The sequence below is a fragment of the Sceloporus occidentalis genome, unplaced genomic scaffold, assembly GCF_023333645.1.
Source record: "Sceloporus occidentalis isolate IW3139 unplaced genomic scaffold, rSceOcc1.0.p SCAF_288, whole genome shotgun sequence".
Taxonomy (NCBI): domain Eukaryota; kingdom Metazoa; phylum Chordata; class Lepidosauria; order Squamata; family Phrynosomatidae; genus Sceloporus; species Sceloporus occidentalis.
The window spans coordinates 5,509-27,440 of NW_028317268.1; the positions used below are offsets into that span (position 1 = coordinate 5,509).

At 38.9% G+C, this 21,932-nt stretch overlaps 4 protein-coding genes across 4 annotated transcripts; all 4 read left to right on the top strand.

Moving 5' to 3' along the window:
• The first annotated feature begins 1,319 nt into the window (after nt 1-1,319).
• On the top strand, nt 1,320-2,240 carry LOC149275415 (olfactory receptor 6C74-like). Its single transcript, XM_089504717.1, has one exon. It carries the CDS (start codon nt 1,320-1,322, stop codon nt 2,238-2,240), a length of 921 nt encoding a protein of 306 aa, XP_089360843.1.
• A 5,589-nt stretch (nt 2,241-7,829) lies between these two features.
• On the top strand, nt 7,830-8,780 carry LOC149275416 (olfactory receptor 2AP1-like). Its single transcript, XM_089504722.1, has one exon. It carries the CDS (start codon nt 7,830-7,832, stop codon nt 8,778-8,780), a length of 951 nt encoding a protein of 316 aa, XP_089360848.1.
• Nucleotides 8,781-13,695: 4,915 nt separating this feature from the next.
• On the top strand, nt 13,696-14,646 carry LOC149275417 (olfactory receptor 8D1-like). The gene has a single exon (XM_089504723.1). The coding sequence runs from the start codon at nt 13,696-13,698 to the stop codon at nt 14,644-14,646; it is 951 nt and encodes a 316-aa protein (XP_089360849.1).
• A 2,751-nt stretch (nt 14,647-17,397) lies between these two features.
• Nucleotides 17,398-18,939, top strand: LOC149275418 (DNA dC->dU-editing enzyme APOBEC-3H-like). Its single transcript, XM_089504724.1, has 2 exons — nt 17,398-17,773; nt 18,815-18,939. Exons 1-2 carry the CDS (start codon nt 17,398-17,400, stop codon nt 18,937-18,939), a joined length of 501 nt encoding a protein of 166 aa, XP_089360850.1.
• The last annotated feature ends 2,993 nt before the right edge of the window (nt 18,940-21,932 follow it).

Genomic DNA, 21,932 nt, shown 5'->3' on the forward strand with positions numbered 1-21,932 from the left:
ATCTTTCTAGAACGTTCATCATTTGAATTCGTTCTCAACGACAGAATCAGTATATTGAAAAAAATGTAATATAGGATTAAATGTAAAAAAATCTGATCTATATCAATAAAAACATATAAAGCACTATAAATACCTTAAAAAACTTAAAAATGTATATAAAAACCCGTCAAGTGGCATTGTTACAAAATAGCAGAAAAAAAGAGGTTTGCAGTCGGCACAATTTGCAATAAATTAAAACTAGAAAAAATATAAAAAACCATATAAAGCATGACAGAAAAAAAACACATAGTCTCCTTCGAACGCTTATTACCATAATAGTTACAGAAGAAGCGTAAAACAATCACACTTACAAAGTTTTACATTTCCCCCATTATATAATTTCCATAAAAACAAATAAATGCAATTTTTTAATTACTTTTATGCATTTTTATGAATTTAAACCTCCTTTTTAACCTGTGATCCCTTTTGCACATAAAAAAAGCAGAAATGGTTTTGTTTCATTATACGTTCTCCCTACGTCACCCTATTAAAATATAATTAATATTCTTTTATAAATCACCATCATATTCCGCAGCGATGTACAATGGGTGAAATACGTTAAAATACCGTCATTTTTCTATGTAATGATATTAAATTATATATATTATATTAAGGGACATAGGTAAAAATGAATCATGTAATAATATAATAAGGTCTTATAACAAACTTGGTGTTTGCTGTTTTATTCACACACATACTAAAAATACTATAGAAAATAGGAAAAATAATACAGAAATGTAATTATATTTTCCCGATAAAATATTATATTATATGCCACATTTTAGGTGTACATTTAAAAAAATATAATCACCGTGAAATAACTCTAAAACCTTGCCATGTACTTATTATTATTATTAATTATTGTTTTATATGGCGCTAGCATATTCCGTAGCGCTGTTTTGTCAGTAAATTAATTATATGTTCTGAATATTCTATCTGTCTGCCTTAAAATACTGATCAAACCTGTCCTGAAGAAGTTAATTTTATGGAACAGGGCCAATTCACGTCATTAAATAGGAATTAAAAAATCTAAATGCTTTCAATACCAGAGAAGGAATATTTTACATAAATTCTAGGAATCTAAATATTATAAGATGTATATTCTTTATGTTTCCTTTACTTTATCATCGTCAGTGAAGTTATTATTATTCAATAATTCTGTCAGATTCTAGGTGTCGATATCTGGAAAGTATTTAATTTAACCAGCAATTATCTGTTTTTTGGGTTTTTTTTCTAGATCCTGAACACAGATCATGTCTATTAATACCACGAAGCACACGATGGTGACCCATTTCATTATTAAAGGGATATCGGAGGTCCCCGAGCTGCAGCTTCCCATCTTCCTCCTGGTTCTCCTCATCTATCTCACCGCTCTTGGGGGTAACCTGACCATTCTTCTCCTCGTCTGCCTGGATCGGCACCTTCACACCCCCATGTACTTCTTCCTGGGGAACCTTTCCTTCTTGGACATGTCTTCAACCACAGTGACGTTACCTAATCCCCTCGTTAAGTTTATAGCAGGCCATGTCGGTGTTTCCTTCCATGCCTGCATGGCCCAGGTTTACCTGTTTGCATCCATAACCACCCAAGAACTCTTGATTTTGACGGCCATGGGATACGATCGCTACGTAGCCATCTGCAACCCCTTGCGTTATCATATGGTCATGAGTCGTAACACCTGCGCTCTCTTGGCCATTGCTTGTTGGACACTGGGCTTTCTACAGATTATCCCCCCTGTATTTATATTATCCAGCTTTTCCTGTTATCGGTCCAATGAAGTCAACCACTTCTTCTGCGACATGGTTCCTCTTATGAGACTTACCTGCAGCGACACCTCTCTTTTGGAGATCCTAAACCTGACGGAAGGACTCATCCTTTCAACACTAACTCCTTTCCTTCTCACTTTCGTCTCTTACGTTTTTATCATTTCATCCATCGCGAAAATTCCGTCCGGGGTTGGGAGACGCAAAGCCTTCTACACGTGTTCCTCGCACCTCACCGTAGTGATCCTTCTCTACCTAATTCTCGTCTGCCAATATATCACGCCGTTGTCCGGGAGGTTCTTGGACACCAACAAGCTCTTCTCTCTGTTTAACACGGCTGCCATCCCCATGCTAAACCCCATAATTTATAGCTTAAAAAACAAAGAAGTGAAGTCCGCTCTCAGAAGAAGGATGAAAAAGCTGAGGATAACCTCGTGAAGGACAGGTGCCGATAGTGATAGACAACTCCAGAGGCTAATGGCCGCTTTCTGCTCAGGTTCGAGATGATCCAATATGAGACAATGGAGATACCCAACACCGCCAACCAATATATAGATTTCACTACTAGTCGTGAACTTTTAGATGTTTCATGAACCCACCACCAAAGACATGTCTGATCTACCGAGCTGGAAGATAACTTTATCTAAACAAAAATCAAAGAAAAAAAAATGATAGTAAAGTACCATGTATTTATAAATGATTATACTGATGTTGTATGAATGGTCTAATAAATGAATTTATTAATTAAATAAATTAAAACCAAATTATTCTTAATGTCAATCTGAAGGGCTTTCATCCAATGCTTACACCCCTCTATAAAATACTCACTTTGCTTTTTTATTTAATAGACCCGTTTATTTTATATGCACATTTCATAAAACACTATGATAAAATTCAGGTTTTTTTGTTTTTTTTTCCCGGTTGAAATCTGTATTATTTTAATTACAACCCAATAAAAATACATTTCACTCCATTAATTCTATTAGCTCTATTACAAAAAGAGAAGGATACAAAATTACCGGTAACACAAAAGTGAGGAATATCTTTTAATAAGGAATATGTATGAAATATTTGTATATCCTAGACTACATTAAACAAACAAATAAAAAAAATAGTATTATCCGACATTGTTTTAAGAAGAAAGAAAAGAGAGCACCTCCATAGATGGGTGAGTGGTAAAAAATAATAATAATATATATATAAATACCCTACAGATCTTGCTGCTCCCGAAAATTAACACTCCTCACAAGTGTTACTAGAAACAGTATGTCAGATACCGGGGCGCAATAGACATGTGGGGAAAAAAAGTAAAAAATATAGTGTAGTAAGTCTCAGCACAGAAAATAAAATGTGATAATGATTGCACTCACAAGCGTGCTTGAAACAGTCGCTCATCAATAATAACGGAATCCGTGCTGTCTTGGAAATTCTGTGGTGGAAGTCAGAAACCGAAAATAGTGCAATAAAAGTTGATATTTCTTTAATAAATAAAGGTAAAAAACTTACAAGCGGATAGGCATAACGGTAATGTTATGTGTAAAAGCAGTGTGAGGATGTCCTTCACGGTGGTAGAAAATGTTCAGTAAGTCCGTATGTAAAAGTCCGAAGATCAATAAACAAATTAAAAGTCTCTCAACGCGTTTCGCCGACTCCAATGTCGGCTTCCTCAGGAGAATTTCTAAAGTCACTATGTATCCCGTCTGTATCTTCACAGTTTTTAAAGCTCCCGGTCGCCGTCTTCTTCTGTTTACGTCATCACGTTTTGTCTTTTTTTCTCTTTTTTTTCTTTTTTCCTTTTCTTTATTGAACCGTTCGTTGTCTTTTGGATGCCTCAGAATAAAGTTTACTGCATCGGGCGAGGAACAGGACAGCGAAGGACGTGGAGCTCTTCATTCAATCTTATCGTCAGGACTCGCAGTGGCCCATAATCATGATCAGTAAGTATACAAAATAAATCGGAAACAAATTTTGAAATCGAAATTATAACATATCGAATGTATTAATTAAATGAATTCTTATTTTCACAGGAATATAGCCACAACCAGCGGGGAGCCCATGTAAGAAAAAGACAAGAAAAATCAAGGTAGAAGACATCTGTATATGTATTTAGGAATGATGTAATCTTAAGTGGATAAGTGAACAATGTAGCGATATAGTAACAGTGTTGATTGATGCCAATTTAATGTGTGGTGAAGTAATTAAGAGATAAAAGGTACATCAAATGTATTAAATATATTTTTTCTTCTTTTCACAGGAATATAATAAAGTAAACGGGACACCCGTAGAGAAAATGGACATAAAAGACAACTGAGTGAAATGTAATGATAGTGACTGCGTTAATTGATCAATTTAACGATACTATAACAATGTCATTGATGTCCATCTGGCGTGTGGTGGATCAAAAATGTGTAGCAGTTAAAATGTTAAAACCAGAAGTGTAATAAATGGAATAAAATAAATGGAATAAAAAAAATTAAATAAAATAAATTAGATAAAATAAATAAATAATTGGTGAAATGAGTATGGATAATAATATGTGTATGTAAAATAAATCTAAAACATCTTGTTGTATTTAAGAATGTTGAAATAAAATACAATAAAAATATTAAAAAAGGAAAAAATGTGTGTATTTTTTGATGGAATTAGGTAGATTAGTTCAAGAAAATAGATATATCTAATTCTACGTTTGGACCATCTTTTTTGAAAGTCTGGAATTTGTATATCCATTCAGTTTTCTTTTTTTGATAGAGTTTCTTTTACATCTCCTCCACGCCAGTGAGGAGATACTAAATCTATTCCTATTATTTTGAAGTCAGGGAACGAAAACATGTTGCATTTCACACAATGTCTCGGGACACTATGTTTGATATTATTATTTCTTATTCCTCCCAAATGCTCTAGACCTCTTACTTTTAGTTCCCTAGATGTACGTCCTATATACTGGATTCCGCATTTGCACTCCAATAGATACACTACATTTTTTGATGTACAGTGTATAAAATGGCGAATATTATATTCTTTTTTCGTTATGGTACATTTAAAAGAAGTGTTTTTTTTATCTTGCAAATAACAGGTTTTACAGAGTTTACATACGCCGCATCGGTGAAAACCCACAGGTTTATGAGTTAAAAAATGATCCTTATTTACTCTTTCGTTTGGGAGAGCGCTAGGAGCTATTATGCTTTTTAAGTTATTCAGTTTTTTGTATATGATTTTGGGTTTTTCTGGAAGGTAATTCTGCAGTACATTGTCGCCTTGTAAAATTGGCCAACATTTTTCGAACGCCTTTTTTTATTTTAAACGCTTTATCATTATATTGGGTGATAAATGCAAAGTTAAACTCATCCGTTTTTTGTATTTGTTTCTCTCTATGCAGCATCTCTTCTCTTTTTGTGTCTTTGGTTTTTATTAGACTATCTTTTAGTAATTCATCAGGGTAATTTTTTTCCTAAAATTTTTTAATCAGATGTTTGCTCTGATTAATAAAGTCAGTTTCCTGGGTACAATTTCTACGTATTCTGGCTAGTTGGCTTTTTGGAATGTTTTTCAGCCATTGAGGGTGGTGGCGACTAGAGTAGTCTATGAAACTGTTCCCATCAGTGGGTTTAAAAAAAGTTTTTGTGATAATTTTTTCGTTATCTCTACCCATTAACGTGGGGTCCAGGAAATCTATCTTTTCTTTGTTAATGCAGGAAGTAAATTTCAAGTTATATGTGTTTAGGTTAATAAAGTCTATAAATTGTGTGATTTCCTCAGAAGATCCCTGCCAGATGATGAGTACATCATCTATAAACCGTTTCCATAGAACCAGATTTGCACCAAAACCGTTATGCCTATCCGCTTGTAAGTTTTTTACCTTTATTTATTAAAGAAATATCAACTTTTATTGCACTATTTTCGGTTTCTGACTTTCACCACAGAATTTCCAAGACAGCATGGATTCCGTTATTATTGATGAGCGACTGTTTCAAGCACGCTTGTGAGTGCAATCATTATCACATTTACAATGAGATTAGTAGAAATTTAGATTTGGGTAGGGCTCTAGATGCCGTCTATTTAGACTTTTCTACGGCATTTACACAGTGGGAGGGCAACCTTTAAATTAATGGGAACAGGTGTATGGATAGCATTAGTTCTGGGATTAAAAACTGGTTAAAAGGCAAAAAAAAAAGAAAAAAGAAAAACCGATATGGTTGCAGTTAAAAATGCGGACTCTGGTTTAGATCCTTTGAATTTTCTTTTGTACACAAATGGCCCAAAACAATGATATTAATTGTAAAATATCGAATCTTACAAATCCAAATTGTGTAAGGAATTGAAATTCATCTCATAAAATGTGGGGTTTTTTTGCGGAATGGTTTGATAAAATTTGGAGAGTAATCAGTAATGGCAGAAAAGAATTTAACATTGATAAATGTAAGGTAATGCATTTGGACAGCAAAAAATGGTTATTATTGTACCATTACCGTGTACTAGTTTTGATATGAGGAAAAATATAAGTATATAAAGCACTTGTGATTCATTTCTCTTAAATCCATTAAGTCCTGAAGAACTACAATCAAGAAGAACAAACATCTCACTAGAGATTAATTAGCAGAAATGCTAGAATTAAAAACTTTCCTCCAGCAACCAGGGACGCCGCTATTTACAACCTCCCCTAATTAAAAATAATCAATTATCCAGGAACGGATTTAAAAAGGGAGGGTTGTGGCTATTAATCCAGTAGTACAAAAGTCCAGATTTTTGAGTTTGGGTAGGAATATTTTAGTCTTTTAAAAAAATAAATTTATTTCCAGTGTGTTTAGTATTAAAGATCCCAAAAGCTTTACATTTTAAGGGAAGTTTCACATCAAGGGGGGTCTAATGATTTGTTATTGTGGGGTTTAGGAAACTCTGGGGACATTTTACGGGATATAAAGGACCAGAACGGTTTGTAATTAGAAAAGATCGCGGACGGAGCTCATTAAATCAGGTGAGTGAGGCCGCGACGTGGAGTCTGCTAAACGGGGACGTCTGTCCGCAGGGCCGGTTATTACAGAATAGTCATTTTATTAGCTGGTACTAATTTACATCCACATTACACGGAGCTGCTAGCAGTTTTAGAGAAAAATGTTTTTTACTCCATTAAAAGAAATTGCTAAAAATTTAATAAAACCTCCAGAATTTTAATTTTTGGTAACATTTTTTTATTTTTTAGCAAATGTTTATTTTTTCTTTTTCTTTCTAGAACCCCTATTTAGTTTTTGTCTTATGAATATTATTAACCCCCTAATGACAAAGCCTGTACATGTACGGGCTCAAAATGCATTGTTTTGAATGGGTTTAGGGAATGCCCGTTGTCCTTAAGGGGTTAATTAAGGAGAATGGGGGAGGTTTGGTTATGATGTAGGTGGTGTAGCTACCTTACTTTGCGGCAAAGCTCTATACAGTTCGCTGTGAGCGTCGGTGAGGTGAATGGCTTGGTCTCATGCATCAGCCATGATGATGGACCTAGTCCTACAAATTTGTCCTGCGAGGAGGGTGAAGAATGGCTTTGCATAAAGCACGGAGAGTTAAGAGCGTTTGAATGTTCCGTCTCACTCACTTACCTGTCACTGTTTAATGAATAAGTCCCTTAGATGCGGGTAAAAGCCACGTGTGTCCTCGGTCGGGAATTGGCAGCAGAGCATTGATCTCCACGGTTAGAAGAACATCTTTTTAAGTAACCCATTCATTGTTCTACTGACTTTGGGTTAATATAGCAGTAAACGTGGGAGATATGGCCAAAACAGACTCTGGTTAGCAAGAGAAGAAAACAGGGCTCTCTTCCCATCAGATATAATAAAGATGTCGAGCCAGCCCACAAAGGGAGATATATTCAGAATGTATTTAGAAAATGAAATCATGGTTTCATTCTGAGTCATGAGTCTTTGTTTTTACAATGGAAATTCTGGTTTCATAATTTCTACACATAAAACTTTTAATGACAAAATAACTGATTATTGGAATATTAATTTCTTTTATTTCTCCATTTATCTTCAGTTGGAGATGGTCACGTTCACATATTCTGAAAATCAAACCGTGTTGACACATTTCATCATTAAAGGGATTTCTGACCAACCAGAACTCCAGGTCCCGATCTTCCTCCTGGTCCTTCTCATCTATCTCGTAACACTTACCGGAAACGTGACCATTCTGCTGGCTGTCTGCTTGGATCGACACCTCCACACCCCAATGTACTTCTTCTTGGCCAACCTGTCCTTCCTGGACATGTGTTCCACCACCGTGACCCTCCATAAAGTCCTTCTGATCTTCATAGCTGGAGATAACCGAGTGTCCTTCCTTGGTTGCATGGTACAGATGTACTTTTTCGCATCGTTTATTGGCCACGAGCTGTTGATCCTGATGGCCATGAGCTATGATAGGTACGTGGCCGTCTGTCATCCCTTGCGTTATCACACGATCATGAACCACAGGCTTTGTGTTTCCCTGGCCGCTACCTGCTGGGCGTTGGGTTTCCTACAAGTTCTTGGTCCATTTGTCATAGTCTCGGGCTTCTCCTGTTATACGTCTAATGAGATCAACCACTTCTTCTGTGACATCCTTCCACTGATGGAAATTACCTGCAATGACACGGCTCTTTTGGAGAAAGTACTCTTCATAAGTGGACTTTTCGTTGTGACCTTACTCCCTCTCGTCCTCACCTTCATCTCTTACGTTTTCATCGTCGTCGCCATAATCAAGATACGCACCAACTCTGGGAAGCGGAAGGCCTTCTACACGTGTTCCTCCCACCTCGCGGTCGTCGTCCTTCTCTACGCCATTCTCATCTGTCAGTACCTGACGCCGGCTTCCCTCCAAACTGTGAACTCCAAAAAGTTCTTCTCTCTTTTTAACACCTCCGCCGTCCCCATGCTTAACCCCCTGATTTATAGTTTTAAAAACAAACACATGTTGTCAACTATCAGGCGGAAATTATGCTCTAAAATAATCCAATAAATCCAAAAGTAACGGCATACATGGAATTGAAAGTGTTCTAAATGCCGGTGTTCTAAAGTGGAACCCCGTGCAGCCAATGGGACTGTTTATGGAGTTAGGATCTTGTGCTATAACGCACTTTAAAGGGAGAGCCGTCTGACCCACTGTGGTGTAACATGGAAACTGATGATGTGGCTCTGACATCATACTCCAACAGTCCAATTATATCCAAAGCATTGAATATAGATGGGATATGATGTCATATCCTGCCGCTAGGCCTCAAAATGATACGTGCTGTAGTTAACATACCCAAGTTCAATGGGCCGGGGTGGGTGATCAGAGATTTCCCTTAAGAAGTGGCGCATGTGGCACCCTAGGCCTGATCCAGGACAGCATTCCTCTCTCGCTTTACTATGGTGCACCCGTATATGACATCATATCTTAGCGCTTCCATGCCTTAAAGACACTCTATGGAGGCATCCATAATAAAGATGTAAAATAATAGATATTTTTTTTATGTTTACAACATATCTAATATTTACTTTGATAGAAAATGAAAAATTGCAATGTGATTATTTTCTCAATAAAAAAATTATTAAAACTTTACATTTTACGTTTTTCTTGATGGATGGCATATTTTAATTATTATTATAATGATGATATTTACATATTTTAAAAGATTTAAGTGCTTTATTTATTTAATTAAAACCCGGTTAATATTTCCTTCAAACATAGTTTTAAACCTAGAATGAAGGAACAGTAGAAATAAAGACAACATAAAGGTGATCATATATATATTTTTTTTTTCTTTGCTTGGAATTAAATAAAGTGCATCTTTTTTTTGTGACATTTTTAAAATGATGAACCAAAATATTTTTTTATAGATAGCATATGTATTAATCTCTATGAATAATATCATCTTTTTATATTAAATACTTTTTAATGAAAGCGTTTAAATAGTTCACATTTTTAATTTTGAAGACATTAAAATTTTGAAATACATTTTAAAAGAATTCGGTTTTAGGGTTTTCCAAGGATTTGTATATATGTTTATATAAAAATTCATTTTTGACTGACTTTTCAATATTCTACAGCAAAGGGTTAATTAGGCAATTGTTCATTACTAAAATTAGTAATACTAAAACAAAATTCAACAAATTTCCCTAATGTGTAGGTGAAATTTCTACTCATTCTCACACATGTAGCTTGCTGAGATGCTGTTTTTAAAATATTAAATCAAATAAATGAAATTAATGAAATTTAGTTTTGGTTTTAAAAAATGTCTACCTATTTAATATATATATATTTTTTAAAAAATTAGGAATTATGTATTTTTTCTAAATTTCCTCAATCCGTGGAAAAATAGAAGTTCAATACATTTTGAGATGCTGTTTTTAAAACATTAAATAAATAAAAAAATATGTTTTTATTTCCATATTCATGGTTAGTACCTAATTACAACAAAAAAGAAGAAATCCAAAAAATACGTGCTACTTAAGTGAAATGTGATAAATAATAAATAAATGTGTGAATACTTCCCTAGTATTGACCGCAGCTGCCCATGCGACACTCTTCCTCAAAGTGTAGAAAATACAAGAAAACCAGAAATGTATGGGGCGCAAAATCTTTTGCCGATTTTACCAAATTTGCTGATACTTACAGACATCTGCACCAATCGATTTCCTGAAGAAGCCCAAAGGGCGAAACGCGTAGAAAGACTCAATTGGACTTCATTTTTTGATGAGTTTTTAACCAAACGCCTACATATGCACTTTGTGCATGAAAAAACTATTTACCTTGAAGAGCATTAAAGTTTTTTAAAAGTCCATATTGACGGGTTGGATTTGCCTCTTTCACTTGTGAGTGCAATATATCACTTAGTAATTAATATTGAACATACCATCTACACTATATTGTGTTGTTTTTTGTTTTTTTCCCTATATATGTACCTGCGCCCCATACATTTCTGGTTTTTAGTACCTAATTAAACTGAATTAGAAACATAAATTTATTTTTTTTTATAAGTTTCTCCTTGTTGTGTTCTACTTCTGTATCTATGAACAATTCCCCAAATATTTAGAAAAGTAAATAACTACATTGACTATAGTGAAATAATTTAATCTAGATATTTATTTTCAATTAAAATTCATGTTTTTGTTTCTGAAAAAGTTCTGGGTAACCAATGGAAGGCACTGGCATAGATAAAATGTATATATATATTTTTTAAATTAAATCTCATTATAAATGCTGAGTTACTCTGGGCTTTACAGTCAATGTGAAGTGACCATATAATAATAAGAAATATTAAATTATTTTTTTATTTTATTTTAAATCTATATTAATCTCTATTTCCGTAGCACTATTAGAATAGGAGAACATTAAAAATTAACGGGGACTAGTAATGAGATTTCTAAACGATTCACAATCTAAGATAATCACAAGCTAAGCAAAATCTCTAGTTTTATAGATGTCTCTAAATGTAGGGTTATAAATGTAGCTCATAATTAAATTGAAAGATAAAAATGGTAAAATGCAACATCAATAAAAGTAAAGTAATGCATTTGGACAGTAAAATGCTGATTATTTTATCTGTATTAGTACTGGTTTTGATATAAAAAAGTACTGAAAAAAAATACATTCAACATAGACTGACGTCTCACTAGAGATTAATTAGCAGAAAATATTTGTATTAAAAACTTTTCTCCAGTAACCAGGGACTCTGTTATTTATAACCTCCCCTAATTAAAAATAATCCGTTATCCAGGAATTGATTTAAAAAGGGGGAAGGTTGTGGCTATTATTCCAGTAGTACAAAGATCTTTAGGCTTTTTTAAAAAAAATATTCATTTATTCCCAATGTCTTTAGTGTTTAAGATCCTTAAAGTTTTACATTTAAAGGGAAGTTTCACATCGGGGGGGGGGGGGTCTAATGATTTGGGAAACTCTGGGGACATTTTACGGGATTTAAAGGACCAGAACGGTTTGTAATTAGAAAAGATCGTGGACGGAGCTCATTAAATCAGGTGAGTGAGGCCACGATGTGGAGTCTGCTAAACGGGGACGTCTGTCCGCAGGGCCGGTTATTACAGAATAGTCATCTTATTAGCTAACATTGTGAAAAATGTAATAAAACTCCCCAAAATTGTATCTTTTGGTAACATTTTAACTTTTAATTTTTTTATTTTTAGCGTATGTTTTCATTTTCAGAACCTCCTATTTAGTTTTTGTCTCAAATATTAATTTCTTAAAAGAAAAAGAATGGAAGGAGAGGTTTGGTTATGGCGTGGGTGATGTTTTGGCATTTCATGACCAACTCCAGTGAGCCTCTCCTGCAATATGGGCTGAGCTGGCCCTGTATAATGTATAGTTAAATCACTGAGCAGCCCCAGTGTAATAGTGAGCCAGCCCTGTATAGTGTATAGTAAAATTAGTGAGCCGGTCCCTGAATAATGTATAGTTAAATCAGCGAGCCGGCTCCTGTATAATGTATAGTTAAATCAGTGAGCCAGCTCTGTATATTGGTGAGCCAGCCCTGTATAATGTATAGTAAAATCAGTGAGTCAGCCCCTGTATAATGTATAGTTAAACCAGCGAGCTGGCCCCCTGTATAATGTATAGTTAAATCAGTGAGCCAGCCCTGTATAATGCATAGTTAAATCACCAAGCCGGACCCTGTATAATGTATAGTTAAATCAGCGAGCCAGCCCCTGTATAATGTATAGTTAAATCAGTGAGCCAGATCTGTATAATGCATAGTTAAATCACTTAGCCGGCCCAGTATATTGGCGAGCCAGCCCTGTATAATGTATAGTCAAATCAGCGAGCTTCTGCAATCTGTATGGTTAATGAATAATCTGCAATGATTCCTCTCCCTGTATGACGTCTCCATTGTACACAAAACGTGTTATCAATTTTCAAACATATTAAAGTGACGCAAAATGCCCCGGGGCGATAAACTGACTTCATGCTGTACAAACAGGATTTATGATCACAACAGAATCTCTTGCTGTATTTCTCCTATTCACTCTCTAAAGTGCAGGTTCAGGGCAAGACTTTATTCTGGAGCTTCTCCAGCACTGAGAACTATGTCTGCAGCGTTACAGGCGACTAACGATCAGTAGTGATCAGGCTCATTTTGGGAAAAAACAGGGATTTTCATTAGAATTTTCATAGATGAGAGCGTCACAGAGATAATACCCGTCTGTCAGTGTGTTACAGTGTATCGGATCCTTCTGTCAGTGTGTTACAGTGTATCGGACGTCTGTCAGTGTGTTACAGTGTATCGGACGTCTGTCAGTGTGTTACAGTGTATCGGACGTCTGTCAGTGTGTTACAGTGTATCGGACGTCTGTCAGTGTGTTACAGTGTATCGGATCCTTCTGTCAGTGTGTTACAGTGTATCGGACGTCTGTCAGTGTGTTACAGTGTATCGGACGTCTGTCAGTGTGTTACGGTGTATCGGACGTCTGTCAGTGTGTTACAGTGTATCGGACGTCTGTCAGTGTGTTACGGTGTATCGGATCCGTCTGTCCGTGTGTTACAGTGTATCGGATCCTTCTGTCCGTGTGTTACAGTGTATCGGGCATCTGTCAGTGTGTTACGGTGTATCGGACGTCTGTCAGTGTGTTACAGTGTACCGGATCCGTCTGTCAGTGTGTTACAGTGTATCGGATCCGTCTGTCAGTGTGTTACAGTGTATCGGACCCGTCTGTCAGTGTGTTACAGTGTATCGGACGTCTGTCAGTGTGTTACAGTGTATCGGACGTCTGTCAGTGTGTTACGGTGTATCGGATCCGTCTGTCCGTGTGTTACAGTGTATAGGACGTCTGTCAGTGTGTTACGGTGTATCGGACGTCTGTCAGTGTGTTACGGTGTATCGGACGTCTGTCAGTGTGATTTTGGGGATATTTATTTCTCCGTTTATTTTCAGTTGGAGATGGTCACGTTCGCTTATCCTGGTAATCGGACCGCGGTGACGCACTTCATCATTAAAGGGATTTCTGACCAACCAGAACTGCAGGTTCCGATCTTCCTCCTGGTCCTTCTCATCTATCTCGTAACACTTACCGGAAACGTGACCATTCTGCTGGCTGTCTGCTTGGATCGACACCTCCACACCCCAATGTACTTCTTCTTGGCCAACCTGTCCTTCCTGGACATGTGTTCCACCACCGTGACCCTCCATAAAGTCCTTCTGATCTTCATAGCTGGAGATAACCGAGTGTCCTTCCTTGGTTGCATGGTACAGATGTACTTTTTCGCATCGTTTATTGGCCACGAGCTGTTGATCCTGATGGCCATGAGCTATGATAGGTACGTGGCCGTCTGTCATCCCTTGCGTTATCACACGATCATGAACCACAGGCTTTGTGTTTCCCTGGCCGCTACCTGCTGGGCGTTGGGTTTCCTACAAGTTCTTGCTGCAGTTGTGATCGTCTCGGGCTTCTCCTGTTATACGTCTAACGAGATCAACCACTTCTTGTGCGACATCCTTCCACTGATGGAAATTACCTGCGACGACACGGCTTTTCTGGAAACGTTGCTATTCATCAACGGACTCTTCGTGATGACCCTGCTCCCTCTCGTCCTCACCTTCGTCTCTTACGTCTTCATCGTCGTCGCCATAGTCAAGATACGCACCAGCTCTGGGAAGCGGAAGGCCTTCTACACGTGTTCCTCCCACCTCGCGGTCGTCGTCCTTCTCTACGTCATTCTCATCTGTCAGTACCTGACGCCGGCTTCCCTGCAAACGTTGAACTCCAAAAAGTTTCTGGCTCTTTTTAACACCTCCGCCGTCCCCATGCTTAACCCCCTGATTTATAGTTTTAAGAACAAGGACGTGGCGACGGCCGTCCGGCGGAAACTCTGCCCTAAGATCACCCAATAAATAAATAAATAAATAATAAAGTTATTGGGTTCAAGGAGCTGAGTTGAAAGAGTTGGAATCTTCTCAACCTTTTAAGAATCGCCTGAGAATGGGGAGTCTCTCCCGTGGCAGGGAAGGGATCTGGGATCTGGGATCTGGGATCCGGGGACCGTTTACCAGAAGGACGTTTTATCAGAAAGTCTCCTTCTGAATGCAGAGTTTTTTCCAGTTATTTCCAGAGGGGGGGAAATATAAATTTCAATATATTGGAAGACAAATGTATTTGTTTGATGCCAGAGGAGGTCCCTGCAGGCGACCAATAGTCTCACTCGCACGGCCCTTTAACCCCTGACGGCAAACCTACGGATTTCCGCTTCCGTCAACCCCTGCTAGATGGGGAAGGGGCCGGGGAGATTAGTAGACAAAGACGAACGTGAACATCCTGTTGTGTGTCTTCGTTTACGTTTTGCCGCCGTCATGTTCATATGTTCGGTATTCGGGCTGAACAACGAAAACGCACCCTTCGTGTTCGTTTTCCATGTTCGCCTGAATACGAATGCACAAGTCTAGTGATTACTGTATACAGTGCTGGGGGGTTATATTACTGTATACAGCGCTGGGGGGGTATATTACTGTATACAGTGCTGGGGGGGTATATTACTGTATACAGCGCTGGGGGGTTATATTACTGTATACAGTGCTGGGGGGGTATATTACTGTATACAGTGCTGGGGGGGTATATTACTGTATACAGCGCTGGGGGGATATATTACTGTATACAGTGCTGGGGGGGTATATTACTGTATACAGCGCTGGGGGGTATATTACTGTATACAGCGCTGGGGGTTATATTACTGTATACAGCGCTGGGGGTTATATTACTGTATACAGCGCTGGGGGTTATATTACTGTATACAGCGCAGGGGGGTTATATTACTGTATACAGCGCTGGGGGGTTATATTACTGTATACAGCGCTGGGGGTTATATTACTGTATACAGTGCTGGGGGGTTATATTACTGTATACAGCGCTGGGGGTTATATTACTGTATACAGTGCTGGGGGTTATATTACTGTATACAGCGCTGGGGGGTTATATTACTGTATACAGCGCTGGGGGTTATATTACTGTATACAGTGCGGGGGGTTATATTACTGTATACAGCGCTGGGGGTTATATTACTGTATACAGTGCTGGGGGGTTATATTACTGTATACAGCGCTGGGGGGGTATATTACTGTATACAGTGCTGGGGGGGTATATTACTGTATACAGCGCTGGGGGGTTATATTACTGTATACAGTGCTGGGGGGGTATATTACTGTATACAGTGCTGGGGGGGTATATTACTGTATACAGCGCTGGGGGGATATATTACTGTATACAGTGCTGGGGGGGTATATTACTGTATACAGCGCTGGGGGGTATATTACTGTATACAGCGCTGGGGGTTATATTACTGTATACAGCGCTGGGGGTTATATTACTGTATACAGCGCTGGGGGTTATATTACTCTATACAGCGCTGGGGGTTATATTACTGTATACAGCGCAGGGGGGTTATATTACTGTATACAGCGCTGGGGGGTTATATTACTGTATACAGCGCTGGGGGTTATATTACTGTATACAGTGCTGGGGGGTTATATTACTGTATACAGCGCTGGGGGTTATATTACTGTATACAGTGCTGGGGGTTATATTACTGTATACAGCGCTGGGGGGTTATATTACTGTATACAGCGCTGGGGGTTATATTACTGTATACAGTGCGGGGGGTTATATTACTGTATACAGCGCTGGGGGTTATATTACTGTATACAGCGCTGGGGGGTTATATTACTGTATAAAAAGCGGGGCTCCAGGGCGAATAATCTCCATATATTGAGAGGGGTCAGGGCTGCGGGCGACCCCCCCCCAGCTTTTGTGGAATTACAAATCGGCGATAAGATAAAATTCAGGTTAAATACAGGTACATGGAAAAAAAACCTGATGGCTGTTTGGGAGTAATGGGAGTTGTGAAACATTGAAAAAAAGCAAAAGGTCGCGGAAGTCAAATAGAAGTTTGCTGCCTTGTGTTTTATATAAAGAAGAACAATATTTGTGGTGTAAACCCCTTAAAGCCTGAACCCTATATCCGTCCCTGCGGACTACCCCTAAAATTAACCCCTGGTGTATTGCTACAGTATGAGTACACCCCCCCCCGGTGTTACTTTAAAAAATAAAACAGGATTGTTAATTCTCTATATGCGATGCTCTCTTTTATTACACTTTCAGTTTCCATTCCTCAGATCTCATTCTCTCGCTCCTCCCCATTCATTGAGAAAAAAGGTGGAGGCAGCGAACAGAAAAGTTTCATTTCCACGGATCCAAAATAGTTTGGAATCTTAAAAAAAAAAAAAAGAAAACGCATTTACTTTCAGTACAAAAAGGGGATTCCCCTCCCCACCCCACCCCCCAGCTCATTATTCTCAGCCTCCGGCTTCGTCCATCTGTGGGTTTCAGAATTGAATTCAGACGCCGTCCGGACTCTCGGCCGATGCATCCGATCGTCGCAGGCGTGTCGGCATTCGTCGCATTCCGGCTGCTTTTGTTTCGACTTCTATAAGACGCTTTGCCCGACGCGTTTCCATTTGGGGGGAGATCTCAGGTCGGGGCATTTCCTGGACTTCATTCTTTCGCAACCTGGAGCCCATCATTCTTCTTAAGTCGCTCTAATCCTCCTTTTCGAGCACCAGGCGTTTGTTTCATTAAAATAAGAAATGGTTCCGATGAGTCCCCGAACATTCCGCTCGCATTACGACCTTGACACCACCCCCCCCGGGACGCACCTCTGCTACGAGGTCTACGATCATCGGCGGACCCTTATCGCGTCCGGTCACCTAACCAACTCCGACGAGGATCACGCGGAAGAGGTCTTCGTCGGGGAGAGGTTCCGGGAGTCGTGGAGGACGTGCGCCATCGTTTGGTATATCTCTTGGAGTCCGTGCGATCACTGCATGGAGATGCTGACGAGGACCTTCCTTCGGGTCAACCCCAACGTCCAGCTCCACATCGCCTTCGCCAAGGTCTACCGCCTCACATCGGGGGGGAATATCCGCGCGCTCCGCAGCAGGGGGGTGAATATAAGCGTGATGAGTATGAACGGTACGTATGGCGCTCGTACGGCGAGGGTTAATTTTAAAGGGCTCCTATATTCACTTATTTAAACTCTGTAAGTAATATTTTATGGGGGGGGGGGTATTTAGGCTGAAATCTGTCTGATTGTGGCAACCTCAGCATTATTTCCCTTATCCTCCACGATCCGTACAAAAGGCTGCCTGTGTCAAAAAAACAGTAACTTAACGGGGAGGAATAATCATGCAGGTCCTGAGAACAGATAAAAGTTAAAATGCTTCTGCCCCGGCACATGTAGAAAGTAGGTATTTTAGTCTGGAAATATCGTTACCCGGCGTTTGTTCGGTTAATAAAATAATAACATTTACAGTTTGGGAAATGTGTGACTTTTTGGTTATGGTCTTAAATAAAAAGGCTCCCTTTACAAGTTCATACCTCCCAAGTGTCCCTGTTTAGGAGGGACAGTCTTTCTTTAGCACCCAGATCCCTGCACCCCCTCTCACTTTTCCTGTCCCCCTCTCTCCTCCCTGATGCCCCTCTTATGTCCTTTTTTTTTATCTCCTGATGCCACTCTTCCTCTTTCCTTGATGCCCCTCTCTCCACCCGTTCCCCAGTTTCCAGCCCTGTACCCCTTTCCTCCCCTGATGCCCCTCTTTCCTCCCCTGCGCCCCTTTCTCCTCCCCCGATGCCCCTCTTTTCTAGGAGGTCAGAATGTTTGCTGGGTATGAGGGGATCGCAGGGTTCTACGGTCCTAAAAGCCCCGATAATGTGTATAGAAACAGCAGGAAACGGCTTTATAAATTAAACGGGGCAAATAAACCCGGCAATAGGGCACAGAGCCAAGCAGCCAATCAACAGCAAAAATCCCCTGACCACAGAGGAGCTGCAGCTTCTTTCCATTTCTCCCTTGTGTTAAAGAACGCTTATTGAAGAGGGTTAGAGAGCTTTAATGTGCATTCATTAAAAAGGAGAACGAAATGACTTACATGAGGTAGAAGCTGCAGCTTCAAGTTAAAGTGCCAGTAGAGTAATAACTAATAATTAATAATAATACTGTTTTTCCTCCCGTAGATTTTTATTATTGCTGGAACAAGTTTGTTGATACCGACCGCTCTTTCGTCCCGTGGGACAACCTCATCCCAAATTATTACCAGGCCTCTCATTGGCTGAACATTACTCTCAGCGGAGCCGCTTAACGCCGCCGCGCATGTTTACATTCCTTTTATCCGCGTATAGACCGATCAAACTGAATCTACCCTGCGCTTACCTACAGCCCTCTCATCTTTAATGCCGTGCAAACGATGAAGGCTTATTTATATCATGCCATTTTAATTTAACCCTTAGAATTCCAGGGGCCGGGGCACAATTTAACCCACGGCGGGCCAATTTTCCTGTTTTCCCTATAGCTACATTTAGACAATGATATAAGCAGCCTACGCATTACCAGGGAAACCGGTATATTTATATTCTAGCACAAGTTAAGTTATTCGTAGATAGTTTAGGGAAAATCTTGTATCATTTATATATATATATATATTTTTTTTTATCCTATTATTCCCCCCCAATCCAAATCAAATAGCAAAAGTGATGGGAAAGAGTTTTTTTTTTTTTACTTAAACGCTCTGTACTTTGGCACACAAGTCCATTTTCATGTTAAAAAATAATAATAATAAAAACTGTATTTAGAGCACAATAAACCTGTCCCTGGCTCGTTAACCCCTTTGTGACAGGACTGGTTTAAATTTCTTTTACCGATTTAAAATTTCTGCAGTGTTGCTGTCATTTTCTCATTTACTGTAACCACGCAAATTATATATATATATATATTGTGTGTACATATATATATATATATATATATAAAAGGCTTTCTTTAGATACCAATATTTTGATCATATCATCTAATTTACTATATAAAAATAAAATATGGTGAAAAAGTAAAAAAAAACTGACATTTTCTTTTAAAACCCACCCACAAAAATAATTATGAAAGAACCTGCTAAATAGATTTTAATTTTTGTCTTAGAAATGCACATTTTTTTTGCATCTTATAGGGCAAAGAGTACCAGTACAGTATTGCTATTTCAAACCCATTTTTTTCTTCAAATCTGGTCATCCTGCCACAATATCCTATTTGTGACGTCTTTGATGGTCCGATTTGCGACCTCTTTGATGGGGTAAATTGAATTGGCCGACTTCAATTGAGTTATTATGGAAATTGGAACACCCCAAGGTACTTCAAATGGTGGCCTTTTAACGTTTTTATGCACCAATTCTACCACCAGCCTTTGTGAAAGTTTGTCAATCATAATCAACGTGCGGTGGACAGTTAGGTGCGGTTTGTTGGCAGATCGGCCCAATTTGGCCCATCTAGACTGCCCGTTTTTTCCTGCTTTAAAGACTCAAACCTGAACCAGACGTCTCAGATTCAGGAGCCATATGCCTATCCCTCGCTGTATTAGCCTCTACCACCTCTGCCGGGAGGCTTCTTCATTTAACAAAGTGAATAGCGTGCAATCATTAATACTATTAAACTGGATAACGTTGCATTTTTAATTTAAGTGACGTACACTATAACTCATTAAAGCGCATAGAAATCATGGCATGAAGTGAAGCATCTACACAGCAGTAACTGCTCTCCCCTACACCACTTTAAATCAAACATTACGTATTAAAACAACAATATGCAGAAAACGAAGGCTTAGCTATAAAAATATCGTGAAGCTTTCAGGATCCACTGGGATGTGTTTATTTGGGAAACAGAGAGTAAAGCACGTTTTACTTTTAACCCCTTAATGACAAAGCCCATACATGTACGGGCTCAAAATGCATTGTTTTCAATGGGTTTAGGGACCGCCCATTGTCCTTAAGAGGTTAAACGTTCGACACAAGCAATGTTTTCAGGAAGAGTGAAAGGCGGCGTGAGGTCGGCAGCCAGAAACTGCCCCCCCATTGCTTCTAGCGGCGTTGCCGTAGAAACGGGCGAAAAAAGGCGTCTCTTCTCGCTAACTCCAGAGAAATAGAGTTTTTAGTGTTTCATCGCACGGTGGAAATCATAAGCCATTAAAATCAGGGACTACACATCCAAGCGTGCAGTCAGAAAGGCCGGCTGTGGTCACTGGGAGTTGCAGTGCGCCAATAATTACCAATTACTGTGTCGTTCGATATTAAAGCCAACAGACGTCCAATTAACTTAAATAAGACAATAGATAAAAGGCACCTTTACTCTCCTACAGCATTACATTCAACACCTTGGTGCGCGAACGGCTAAAATGATCGCTTAAAAAAAAAAAAAGCGCAAAGAATGTAGGAGTATTTTTTTTTCTTTAAAAAAAGTAATATTATGATTTTTTTTGGGCTGTTGTGTTTCCCGCAGACAAAATAAAGAAATGGTTTGAGGTTTAACCTTGGACTCCACGAGCGACTTTACGGTGCAGACGTCAGATCGTCCTTCAACGCACAATTTCAGATAAACAAGAGTTAAAAAGAGACTTCTAAAATCAATATAACTAAATATATACAATCGCTGGAAACACTAAATAGTAACCGTTTAGGTAGCCTCGATCATATGGGAAAACGGTAATTACGTATAAAGTACAATTCCGATGCTTGGTTAATGTGCAGTTACCATAGCAACCAGCAGAGAGCTCCTTCCCTGCTTTGCACGAGCTGCAAACGTTACATATGTGACTATTCTGTACAGGGATACGTTTCGGGACGGATTATTAGCTCCGATCACACAGCAGGCAGTCCGCCTTACGGTAAAGAGCTCCCGCTATTTTGGTCTGGCTCAACACGGACAAGTTTAGATACTAACGTTAAAGCAGAGAGTTCTGGGAGATTTCCTAATGTTTTTCCTTATTTCCAGAAAATATGATTTATTTTAATTATGTGATAAACTTACAGAATCTAGAAGCTTTGGAATATTCTTGATCTGCGCCCGTGAATAATAATAATAATAAAGCGGAAGTTAACCCTTTGATCCATACATACGGAGGAAAGAAGAATTTTCCCTAGAAGAGCGCCGTAGGAAGACCGGCTTCCCTGAGACATCAATAAGATCCGTTCTACTTCTCACTCGTGATTAAACCGTAAATTTAAAAAAATATCTTTAAAAAGAAACAGCTTCTTCTTTGTGTCTTGTTGCGGGTTCCGCCAGGAGTCCGTCCTCGGCCGGGAGACGGGGGGGCTG

Coding starts and splice junctions, on each gene's coding strand:
- LOC149275415 (XM_089504717.1), top strand. CDS start 1,320: ATGGTGACCCATTTCATTATTAAAGGGATATCGGAGGTCCCCGAGCTG.
- LOC149275416 (XM_089504722.1), top strand. CDS start 7,830: ATGGTCACGTTCACATATTCTGAAAATCAAACCGTGTTGACACATTTC.
- LOC149275417 (XM_089504723.1), top strand. CDS start 13,696: ATGGTCACGTTCGCTTATCCTGGTAATCGGACCGCGGTGACGCACTTC.
- LOC149275418 (XM_089504724.1), top strand. CDS start 17,398: ATGAGTCCCCGAACATTCCGCTCGCATTACGACCTTGACACCACCCCC. Junction 17,774..18,814: donor AAGCGTGATGAGTATGAACG/GTACGTATGGCG, acceptor TTCCTCCCGTAG/ATTTTTATTATTGCTGGAAC.